This window comes from Salmo salar, chromosome 11, assembly GCF_965601325.2.
Source record: "Salmo salar chromosome 11, fSalSal1, whole genome shotgun sequence".
In the NCBI taxonomy this organism is placed as follows: Eukaryota; Metazoa; Chordata; class Actinopteri; order Salmoniformes; family Salmonidae; genus Salmo; species Salmo salar.
In genome coordinates this window covers 36,878,052-36,890,753 of record NC_138301.1, presented here as the reverse complement: position 1 = coordinate 36,890,753, position 12,702 = coordinate 36,878,052, and the positions used below count along the sequence as shown (strand labels likewise).

Below are 12,702 nucleotides of genomic sequence, written 5' to 3'. Positions count from 1 at the left end.
TTTCACAGCCAACACGGTTCCCCTTCCTCTGTCCTGCCCTGCTCTTTGCCCGACTAGCTGACTGACTGGCTGGCTAACTGGCATATTTTCAAACATTGCAATTCTTATTCTGTCTTCCCCTGATTAAATGCAGTGGGGACCACAGAGATAGAACACAGAGACAGAATAAAATGGTTCTCTCTCTACGGCTGGGACTGTCATTCGCCAAACAGCAGCATGCTCTTATCCAAGGTAACTCAAGTGTTTCACCTGCCTGGGTGACCTAATCAGGCTGACCTGGGCTATTGGTAAACATAGAATTACATTTACTAGACAGGATCCAGTCCGTGGATGCCCTGTCATACTGGCTGGTTTAGGACTGTTTCTAAATCACCCTGTGTTATCTTCCAGGTGGAAAGCTGTAAAGATCCCTGAGACTCTTTATAAAGCTGGTCAGTGTGTTTGAGTTAGCAACAACAATGTTGACCTTATAAGAAAGTTAGTCAGGAAATGAATGTGTGTGTGTGTGTGTGTGTGTGTGTGTGTGTGCCTGCACGTGTAATGCTGTAATATAATTGATTACTTTGATCCCTCCAAAGGTTGTACAGAGAGTAAGTTTCATTGAAACATGAAAAATATGTTTTAGTGTAGTCCAATGTTGTTAAAGTACATGTTGATCGTTTCCCTAACTTTCTGTGTCCTTGGCCCAATCCATAACGCGTTAACCAATGTAGCCATAGATCATTCTGTTGTGGGAGGATTACCAGTTTGACTGATTGTCTGAATGAAAGGTCCTCTCACCAATACTCTGTCTTCTACATTGATAAGTTATACAGATGAACTTAGTGACAAGGACAACATATGAAGATAGATTCAGATTTAGTTAGTACCAAGGTTACACTGAAGGACAGGTCATCTCTAATTCCCATTCATTCTTGTGGGGAATTAACGCTTTAGGACGATGGATATTCACCATTAGCGTTGCAAAATTCCAGTTATTAAATTCCCAAGTTTTCCAGAAATCCCAGTTAGAGGATTCCTGGATTTCTTGCTTATTCCCTCATGATTTCAATAATCTCCCAAAGATTTATCGGAACATACTCATGTATGTTAAAATGATAACGCACCTGAAAATCTATATACATCTATATTTAGGATTGAGGCCTGCACATTTGTCCCACTGCAACACACTGCATGTCATTTGGGACACAGGCCTAGACTCCACTGTACTTTGTATCACTTTCAAAGTAACAAAGCATATGGAAATCTTTGATTTATGGGGTTATGAAAACTCCATTTGAAATAAAGCTGTGAAATATCTATTTTGATGTGTTCAGAAATCTCCCCACCTCCAATGACACACATGCTGATTTCTATATGTACTATAAACATAGATAATACAGGATCTTAGCAGGACTGGATTGATAAATGCTACATTCACATGTGTGGGTGGTCTAACAACAGCTTTAGGTATTGATTATGAATAGCTATACAGGGAGGCTGATGAGAGTTTAGTTGATGGCGGAGTGGAGGGCAACTAGTCTTAGGATGCAAATGAAATTAGCTGTATCTCTGTATGGAACTCCTTACACCCCTCCTCTCACACCATCTCTTCTAATATGACATGATCAGAGTGGAGAAGAGACATCTAAAGACAGCATCTCCAGTCAATAATCACACATTACTTTTTAGAGAGAGAGAGAGACACCCACTCTGTCAGAAACATTACACACACACACACACACACACACACACACACACACACACACACACACACACACACACACACACACACACACACACATCATGTCAATCATCAGTGTGTGAGACTGGGCCAGACAGTGTAAAAACTGAGTCATCTCAAACTGAGCCGTCTGCTGCTCATCTACACTCTGTTACAGGGCGTCTGGTCAAAATATCACTACTATTGACTAGATTTCAAATCACAGACAGAGACAGACAGACAAAAAAAGATAGATACAGCCAAAAAGACTGACTGACAGACCTCTCTGTGCAGAGCTCATGTTTTAGCGATGACGCTCCCGGCTTCAGTCTCATAATATACTTCTCTCCAACGGAGACCAGGGTTCAATCCCTGCGTCCAACCTTCCTACGGTTTCTCCCTCTCTGTTTCCAACTGCCTAAATAAACAGTCGAACTCATCAATCAAAAGAGGAAAACAAGAGGCTCACCTCTCTCGGAGGTCGTCCAGACAGCGTTGCAGGTGGACCTCTCCGGCCGTGACCAGTACGTGTTCTCCTGTCTCCTGGATCAGAACCTCAGCACACGGGTCAGCCTGGTTCAACAGCCTCATACCCCGTACCAGCTTAGGCATCTCACCTTGACACACACACACACACACACACACACACACACACACACACACACACACACACACACACACACACACACACACACACACACACACACACACACACACACACACACACACACACACACACACACACACACACACACCAGATTGTAGAAAAGTACTTCTTAGTAGACTAAGCAGGAATCATTTCCATGTATGGGCCCTACTGCACATAATACACCCTGGATTCAACCTAGATTTGTCTTTCGTTGAGAAAACTTAGACTGACGTTACCTGGGTCATGTTCATTAGGCATCAAACTGAAGAAATCACGAAATAGGGAGGGACTACTTGGATTTATTCAGAATTTAATGCTATTTTTCATTTTCTGTCGCAAAATATTTTCAAACACTTTCTGATGAGTGCCCTGATGAACAAAACCCAGGACGGGTTTGAATTTTCAGGGTTAGAGGTCAGCTCAACTACTAAGTACAACTATTTAAAAGAAAACAAACACTAATTGAAGCTTCTCAAAACAGTTGAGAAACTAAAATAGCAGCCATCTTTCTAAGACTAGCTAACTAACTGACTGACTGCTAACTGACTAACTCCCTCCATATGGGGAAAATGTTGCCCTCAGCTATAATACTAACGAACACCACAGAAGAGCTGCAGGAATATCTGACTATCTGTGGACCAGCTGACTGGACTGGCTGGGTGGCTGACTGGCTAGGTGGCTGGGTGGCTGACTGGTTGGGTGGCTGACTGGTTGGGTGGCTGGGTGGCTGACTGGCTGGGTGGCTGACTGGCTGGGTGGCTGACTGGCTGGGTGGCTGACTGGCTAGGTGGCTGACTGGCTGGGTGGCTGGGTGGCTGACTGTTTGACTAGCTGGTTGGTTGACAGAATATCTGACTATCTGTGGACCAGCTGACTGGTTGGGTGGCTGACTGGCTGGGTGGCTAGGTGGCTGGGTGGCTGACTGGCTAGGTGGCTGACTTTGACTAGCTGGTTGGTTGACAGAATGGCTGGCTGACTGGGGTGCTGGAGGAACGTTAGCTTCTCAACATTAGCATATTACCTCAGATGACAGACGACAAAAAGAAAACATCATTGACAGGCAACAACCTCAACAAATTCACAATGTGGTGTAAGTGTGTTTGTGTGTAACCGTGTGTGTTTGACACTTACTTGGGTGTTTGGGTTCGATGGCCACTCGTACAATGGGCGTAGCTTCGAAGTTGAGGGGGATGAAAGGGGGGAGGGCAGGGGAAGTGGAGAGGGTCGCAGACTTCAACACACACTCCTCGAGACCGCCAATACCTAGGGAATCAATCCATCAATCAATCAATGAATCAATCCAGCACTTTCTACAAACACATGTCAGTGATTGACAACAGCTGGAGCCTAAACCCCCCAAAGAGTGATCAGAGAGACATTAGTGACAAGGAAACAGTCCCTAGGTAGGAAGAAACCATGAGAGGAACCAGAGTCACTGCTCTGGTTGGGACGAGGAGATTAGAGGAGAGGAGAGGCATAATGAACAAGACGATATGAACAGCAGAGGACCTGATCCTAGATCAGAACTCCTGCTCCGAGAATTCAGACACCTGGAAAGACATGAACAGAGTGTGGCTCTGGAGATAAGATAACGTCATTATTAGGGCAGCTACCACTTCAATGGTGAACAGTTCATAAAAAATTTACTTTCATAGGCTGTGTCCAAATGGCAACCTATTCCCTTTACAGTGCACTACTTTAGACCCGAGCCCTATAGTGGTCTGGTCAAAAGTAGTGGAGTATGTAGGGAATAGGGTGCCATATAGGATGCAGCCCTGCAATGTCTCTCTGTGGAAGAGAGCAGAGTAACTCCAGGGGGAGAGAATAACGCGACTAGCTTTGTCTCTGTTTCAGACAAGTGAGTGAGAGAATCACACAGAGAGAGAGAAACACAGAGAGAGACAGAGAGAAAATGTGTGAGAGGAAGGGGGAGACAAAAGGACAAGATATGTGCAAGAGAGAAAGAGAAATGAAGACACAGAGAACTAGAGAGAGAGAGACAGATAGGAAAAGAGAGAGGGATGAAGAAAGAGGCAGGGAGAGAAAATAATTTCCCTGCTGTCAGAAGGTTCAGGGCTCTGAGGAACACTGAGGCTAATGTAGCCTGGGGGGAAGAAAGAGGTACGGGAAGATAGAGGGGAGGAAAGAGGAGATGGTTTAGTACTGTACCAGAGGAAGAGGGCCCTATCCATAACCTACACATAGGGCTGAGTAGGGAAGGTTGCCTGGTGGCTCCTGACAAAGGGGAGAACATATCCCTTCCTCTCTCTCCCTCTCTCCTTCTTCCCTTTCTGTTATCACTCTCGCTCCTTCTTCCCTTTCTGTTATCACTCTCTCTCCTTCTTCCCTTTCTGTTTCTCTCTCTCTCTAGAGTCCATTCTGTCAGAGCTGAGAGACCAGACTGTATCCAAAGAGTTAGTTGTTCTTTATTTTCAATTCTCTGATGATGTTTTGTTCAACTGAACTGTCTGATGTTGAATAGTGTTTAGGATGAATTAAACTGGAGGTAAGATGCGCCTGGTCCCAGATCTGTTTGTGCCGTATGGCTAATGCTTATCGTTGTTTGGCATGACATTGACCATAGGAGTTGGCAAGACAGCACCAACAGCTCTGCGACCATGCTAGGATTAGCTAGCTTTAGTGCAGTAATGGATGAGCAGGCTAGGCCAGGGTCATGTTCATTAGGAAGCAAACGGAAGAAAACGGACTGAAACAGGAAGATACTTCGTCCAATGAGAAATATTGTTTTTCCTTTTTCTGTTGCAAAACATTTTCGGTCGAATGCCCCAATGAACACAATCCAGGACTGTAACGGAGAACGGAGGCTGGACACAGGCCTTCTTTGTGTGTCCATTTTAAGGGGCTCAGCCGGCCTCAAATACACCGCCATGTTTATCCTACCGCTGATGACTTCCTGTGATCACACACACACGCACACGCAGCGGGGGCAGGGCAGGAGACTCTGGCAAATGTAAGCGTGGCTCTTTAAAACAGCAGGCTGAACAGTGAGCCACAGCTTCAGATAGTATTTGAATGAGTACTACATAAATCCTGCCACTCTTCAACTTTTCACCTCAGTCACACATGCCTTCTACACTGAACAAAAATATAAAACGCAACATGTAAAGTGTTGGTCACATGTTTCATGAGCATCAATAAAATAACCCAGAAATGTCTAAAATGTTGTGCACACATTAGTTTACATCCCTGTTAGTTAGCATTTCTTCTTTACCAAGATAATCCATCCACCTGCAATTGCCATGCTGACTGCAGGAATGTCAACCAGAGCTGTTGCCAGAGAGTTGAATGTTCATTTCTCTACCATAAGCCACCTCCAATGTCATTTTAGAGAATTTGGCATTACGTCCAACCGGGCCTCTAAACCGGCCTAGTGTGGGCGAGCAGTTTGCTGATGTCAACGTTGTGAACAGAGTGAGAGAGAAATCTATCCAACTACAGCGAATCCCACCATCTATGGACAGTTGTTGAACTAATTGGCCAGGTGTGTAAGTTAGTTTCAGTTAGTCTTTGCTGGACCTAGTTTCAGTTGGTCGTTGCTGGACCTAGTTTCAGTTGGTCGTTGCTGGACCTTGTTTCAGTTGGTCGTTGCTGGACCTTGTTTCAGTTGGTCGTTGCTGGACCTAGTTTCAGTTGGTCGTTGCTGGACCTAGTTTCAGTTGGTCGTTGCTGGACCTAGTTTCAGTTGGTCGTTGCTGGACCTAGTTTCAGTTGGTCGTTGCTGGACCTAGTTTCAGTAGGTCTTTGCTGGACCTTGTTTCAGTTGGTCGTTGCTGGACCTAGTTTCAGTTGGTCGTTGCTGGACCTAGTTTCAGTTGGTCTTTGCTGGACCTAGTTTCAGTTGGTCGTTGCTGGACCTAGTTTCAGTTGGTCGTTGCTGGACCTAGTTTCAGTTGGTCGTTGCTGGACCTAGTTTCAGTTGGTCGTTGCTGGACCTAGTTTCAGTTGGTCGTTGCTGGACCTAGTTTCAGTTGGTCGTTGCTGGACCTAGTTTCAGTTGGTCGTTGCTGGACCTAGTTTCAGTTGGTCGTTGCTGGACCTAGTTTCAGTTGGTCGTTGCTGGACCTAGTTTCAGTTGCTATTTGCTGGACCTAGTTTCAGTTGCTATTTGCTGGACCTAGTTTCAGTTGCTATTTGCTGGACCTAGTTTCAGTTGCTATTTGCTGGACCTAGTTTCAGTTGGTCGTTGCTGGACCTAGTTTCAGTTGCTATTTGCTGGACCTAGTTTCAGTTGCTATTTGCTGGACCTAGTTTCAGTTGCTATTTGCTGGACCTAGTTTCAGTTGCTATTTGCTGGTCCTAGTTTCAGTTGCTATTTGCTGGACCTAGTTTCAGTTGGTCGTTGCTGGACCCAGTTTCAGTTGGTCGTTGCTGGACTTAGTTTCAGTTGGTCGTTGCTGGACCTAGTTTCAGTTGGTCGTTGCTGGACCTAGTTTCAGTTGCTATTTGCTGGACCTAGTTTCAGTTGCTATTTGCTGGACCTAGTTGCTTGTAGTTGGTCCCGTTTCAACATGTACAATCTGCCATGGACAGTACGGGAAAACCTTCCCCCCAAAAACATTGATAGTTGGTTGGCTGTAGTTTTATTCAGACACTTATTGATTATTACAAGACAAACTGGGATTCATAGCAAGACAAATACACTCCATTGAACTGTGATTGTGTATGTTTTGTAAGTGGTTCAAAACATTGTTCTATATTAAGTAGGTTTTTTACTACTTTCCTTTTAAAAGCTGCACACAAACTGCCCTCCTGGGACAATGCAGATTTACTGAACTGAACCCATGAGTAGAACAGTCCAGTCTGAACTCTACCAGGCTCTAGTGAACCCATGAGTAGAACAGTCCAGTCTGAACTCTACCAGGCTCTAGTGAACCCATGAGTAGAACAGTCCTGTCTGAACTCTACCAGGCTCTAGTGAACCCATGAGTAGAACAGTCCTGTCTGAACTCTACCAGGCTCTAGTGAACCCATGAGTAGAACAGTCCTGTTTGAACTCTACCAGGCTCCACTGAGGCTCAATTTAAAAAAGATAAAAGTAGTAGTCAAATGTACTTTTGGACTAAATTTGATTTCTTTACCAAGCTAAAATGGAACTTCAAAGCCAACAATATGGCAGAATGTACCAGTCACCTTACGAAGGAAATGGGTCTTATTTGAAGAGGAGAGAGAAGCCAGACTGGAAAACACTGAGTATTGTACTAGATGTGCGGCTGGAGATAGCTAAAATGTGTGTGTGTGTATATTCGGTTTTATTAAGTACAAGGCCAGAGCCTTGGAAATCTGCTCCTTCTTACATCCTATGGAATCTCCCTTCACTGGAAAGTCCCTATTTGACTATGTAGTGTGTGTGTGTGTGTGTGTGTGTGTGTGTGTGTGTGTGTGTGTGTGTGTGTGTGTGTGTGTGTGTGTATTGGCAGGAGAGGAGGGGATGTACCTCTAGCCAACTAATACACTGATTATTACATTAAAGCTTCTGTCCTCCGGCTAGAGAGAGTAGTTGGGGGCGAACTGACAAAGACCTCTTTAATATATACATTCAAATGGACAGACAGATTTCTGGATGCTTTGAGACAGGGACAACATTCCATTCTCAATCAAATAGGAATTATCTTTGCAAAAATTCTACAAGAACAAAGCAAAATAAAATTGAGTGGGGGAAATTACCCAAAAATGAACCATCACTGTTCTTTGTCTGTAGGCCACGAGGGTTAAAGGTCAGAGGGTTAATGTTAGTACTCAACCAACTATGGTCTTCGTGACAACTATGGTCTTCGTGACAACTATGGTCTTCGAGACAATAGCTGGTTGAGTTTAGGTGAAAATGTATTAAGAGACAAGAAGAACGGGATCCTTTTGGATCCTAAAGCCGTGTCACTGCCCACATCTCCCTCCCTCTAACCATTATGATATCACTGCTCCAACAGGCATCCTATGAGGCAAGGGCTGCCGGGACACCTTTCTGCTCACTTGAGTCATCCCCCCACTTTCTTCATTGTGGTGGCACACACACACGCTCCGTTGTGCACTGCAATCGTACACACACACACACACACACACACACACACACACACACACACACACACACAGAACATCTCAAGGTGTTGGCTCTAACTAATAGAGGGGACCAGCCCACTCCAATCCTTATGACTCATTTAATGTGCACTTTAGAAAACGCCTCCCATTGCATTCCACACTAAACACTGAACAGGTTGCCATTACATTCCACACTAAACACTGAACAGGGTGCCATTACATTCCACACTAAACACTGAACAGGGTGCCATTACATTCCACACTAAACACTGAACAGGGTGCCATTACATTCCACACTAAACACTGAACAGGGTGCCATTACATTCCACACTAAACACTGAACAGGGTGCCATTACATTCCACACTAAACACTGAACAGGGTGCCATTACATTCCACACTAAACACTGAACAGGGTGCCATTACATTCCACACTAAACACTAAACAGGGTGCCATTACATTCCACACTAAACAGGGTGCCATTACATTCCACACTAAACACTGAATAGGGTGCCATTACATTACACACTATCAAATCAGATCTAATTTTATTGGTCACATACACATGGTTAGCAGATGTTAATGCGAGTGTAGCGAAATTCTTGTGCTTCTAGTTCTGACAATGCAGTAATATCTAACAAGTAATCTAACAAATTCACAATGACTGCCTTATACACACAAATGCAAAGGAATGAATAAGAATATGTACATAAAAATATATGGATGAGCGATGGCCGTGCGGCATAGGCAAGATGCAGTAGATGGCATAGAATACAGTATATACATGAGATGAGTAATGTAGGACATGTATCATCGCCGTACTAGGAGGTGATACAGCCCGACAGGATGCTCTCGATTGTGCATCTGTAAAAGTTTGAGTGTTTTAGATGACAAACCAAATTTCTTCAGTCTCCTGAGGTTGAAGAGGCGCTGTTGCGCCTTCTTCACCACGCTGTCTGTGTGGGTGGACCATTTCAGTTTATCCGTGATGTGTACGCCGAGGAACTTAAAACTTTCCATCTTCTCCACTACTGTCAGGTCGAAGTGGATGGGGGGGTGCTCCCTTTGCTGTTTCCTGCAGTCCACAATCATCTCCTTTGTTTTGGTGACATTGAGTGTGAGGTTATTTTCCCTGACACCACACTCCGAGGGCCCTCACCTCCTCCCTGTAGGCCGTCTCGTCATTGTTGGTAATCAAGCCTACCACTGCAGTGTTGTCTGCAAACTTGATGATAGAGTTGTAGTCCGTGCATGGCCACGGAGTCATGGGTGAACAGGGAGTACAGGAGGGCTGAGAATGTACCCTTGTGGGGCCCCAGTATTGAGGATCAGCGGGGTGGACATGTTTCCTACCTTCCTACCCGTTTCCTACCTTCCTACCTGGGTGGGCGGCCCGTCAGAAAGTCCAGGACCCAGTTGCACAGGGCGGGGTCGCTTAATGACGAGTTTGGAGGGTACTATGATGTAAAATGCTGAGTTGTAGTCAATGAACAACATTCTCACATAGGTATTCCTCTTGTCCAGATGGGATAGGGCAGTGTGCAGTGTGATGGCGATTGCATCGTCAGTGGACCTATTGGGGCGGTAAGCAAATTGGAGTGGGTCTAGGGTGTCAGGTAGGGTGGAGGTGATATGATCCTTGACTAGTCTCTCAAAGCACTTCATGATGACAGAAGTGAGTGCAACAGTGCAATAGTCATTTAGTTCAGTTACCTTAGCATTCTTGGGAACAGGAACAATGTCAGCCATCTTGAAGCATGTGGGGACAACAGACTGGGATAGGGATTGATTGAATATGCCCGTAAACACACCAGGCAGCTGGTCTGAGCATGCTCTGAGGACACGGCTAGGGATGCCGTCTGGGCCAGCAGGTTTGTGAGGGTTAACACGTTTAAATGTCTTACTCATGTTAGCCACGGAGAAGGAGAGCCCACAGGCTTTGGTAGCGGGCCGTGTCAGTGGCACTGTATAGGGTGCCATTTGGGACGCAGTACATAAGTTCAGGAAAACTCCCTCACTTTCAGCAGAAACTCCAGGCACATTTTCTTCATACAACTGAAGGAGACATTGCAGGGAACATCACTCAGTTTAAGTAGACAATGTCTGCGTCCCAAATGGCTCCCTTTTCCCTACAGAGCATATGACTTCTGACCAGAGCCCTACAAAGACTAATTCAGAAACAAAGACACTGACTAGCATAGTTCCAATCCAGGACTTGTCCACACACTGACTGGCAGCTTTTTTTTTTTGGGGGGGGGGGTTATTAAATACACTAAGTCTATAAGGAAGAGAGTCTGGGCTTTGTTCTAGCTCAGAGAGGAGGCAGTCAGCTAGCAGATACTGAAGCACCATCTAAAAAGACAGAAAAGTTTGTTTAGGGTCAATGGGCATATCTCAAATGCAGTGTGTCTGTCTGTGTTCCAATCCAAAGTAGTTCACAATTAGGATTCAGGGTGCCATTTGGGACCTGCCAATTTTGTGGGCACTGGTCAAAAGCAGTGCACTATTTTCAATTCCATTTCAGTCATTTAGCAGACGCTCTTATCCAGAGTGACTTACAGAGCTATTAGTGTTAAGTGCCTTGCTCAAGGGCACATTGACAGAGCCTTGTCAGCTTGGAGATTTGAACCAGCAACCTTTCAGTTCCTGGTCCAACGCTCTAAGCACTAGTGTACAATTTGGGATGCAAACATCATCTTCCTGGCATAAAGGGGGAATGAGGGGGCCATCGGGCAACCTTATCTCTTAACGAACAACGGCTTACAACAGGAGAGCACTGGGCAACTCCAGTCCTGAAGGTATGCAGTACTGGCCTTCATTTCAGCCCAGAACTAACACAGCACTAACACCTGGGCTGTGTTCATTAGGCACGAAACAGAACCAAAACGGAAATGTACTATAGGAACTGTTGAACCTAGTGTGTTGGGCTGGAGCAAAAGCCTACACACACCGACTACAAGACCCCATGCACACAACCCTGGCTGCACACAATGTCAAGTCATTACAGGATCTCTGTGTGTGTGTATAGGACATGATCAGATCAGGGGGAAACAGGATATAACAAGCAGGAGGTTTTAACCATTAAATCAAACACCACCATAAAATCACTTCATATATTAATCCTACCCTGGATCCTTTTACATACAACACTGTGTGAGAGGGCTGGCTGGGGACATATGAGCTATGGGAAGGGTTGGGGGCTGGATCATCGGTTGTGTGTGTGCAGCGGGGTCTTAGGTCTGAAATAACACTAGTAGATTGTTCACAAATCATCCCCAGTGCAATGAGTGCAGGAGGAAGTTTGATCCCTCGTACAGCAGAGTAGTGACAGGCAAGGTTTGTGTGTGTGTGTGTGCTCATGGCTCTTCATCTTTTGTAGAGTTCCAGTACACAGACAACAGTCCATTCTTAACTGTGTGAAAACACATGCACCACGGTTATCATCTATTAGCTGGGCTCCACCACAGCACCAGTGAGCCAACAACTACGACAACAACCTGTTGTTTATGTTCTTTCTTTTGGTTTTCCTTTAATAAATACATTCTTGACCCTAGAATATCTGAGACCTAGCGGCTCCATTTCCTGTTTTTATGCGTGAGCGATAGATCAGATACAGACAGACAGATAGATACAGTGCATTCGGACCATGTATTCAGACTATTTTGTTACGTTACAGACTTATTCTAAAAATGGATTCATTCTTTTTTTTTACCTCAATCTACACAGAATACCCCATAATGACAAAGTGAAAACAGGTTTAGAATTTTTTTCAGAAATACCTTATTTACATAAGTATTCAGACCCTTTGCTAAGAGACTCGAAATTGAGCTCAGGTGCATCCTGTTTCCATTGATCATCCTTGAGATGTTTCTTCAACTTGGAGTCCACCTGTTGTAAATCCAAATTGATTGGACATGATTTGGAAAGGCACACACTCTCTATACAAGGTACCACAGTTGACAGTGCATGTCAGAGCAAAAACCAAGCCATGAGGTCGAAGAAAATGTGAGAGAGCTACGAGACAGGATAGTGTCGAGGCACAGATCTGCAGCACTCCATCAATCAGGCCTATATGGTAGAGTGGCCAGACGGAAGCCACTCCTCAGTAAAAGGCACATGACAGCCTGCTTGGAGTTTACCAAAAGGCACATAAAAGGACACAGACCATGAGAAACAAGATTCCCTGGTCTGATGAAACCAAGATTGAACTCTTTGTCCTGAATGCCAAGTGTCACGTCTGGAGGAAACATGGCACCATCTCTACAGTGAAGCATGGTGGTGGGATGTTTTTCAGCGGC

General features: G+C 44.9%; 1 protein-coding gene across 1 annotated transcript in view; it reads right to left on the bottom strand.

Annotated features, from left to right (window-relative positions):
• LOC106595141 (elongation factor-like GTPase 1) overlaps positions 1 to 12,702 on the bottom strand; it is an 82,895-nt gene that overhangs the window by 17,015 nt on the left and 53,178 nt on the right. The window contains exons 16-17 of the mRNA XM_082957901.1: positions 3,483 to 3,614; positions 2,172 to 2,319 (exon numbers count right to left, since the gene is read on the bottom strand). Of these exons, the coding sequence (XP_082814027.1) occupies positions 2,172 to 2,319; positions 3,483 to 3,614 (280 nt within the window). The remainder of the gene's footprint in view (positions 1 to 2,171; positions 2,320 to 3,482; positions 3,615 to 12,702) is intronic.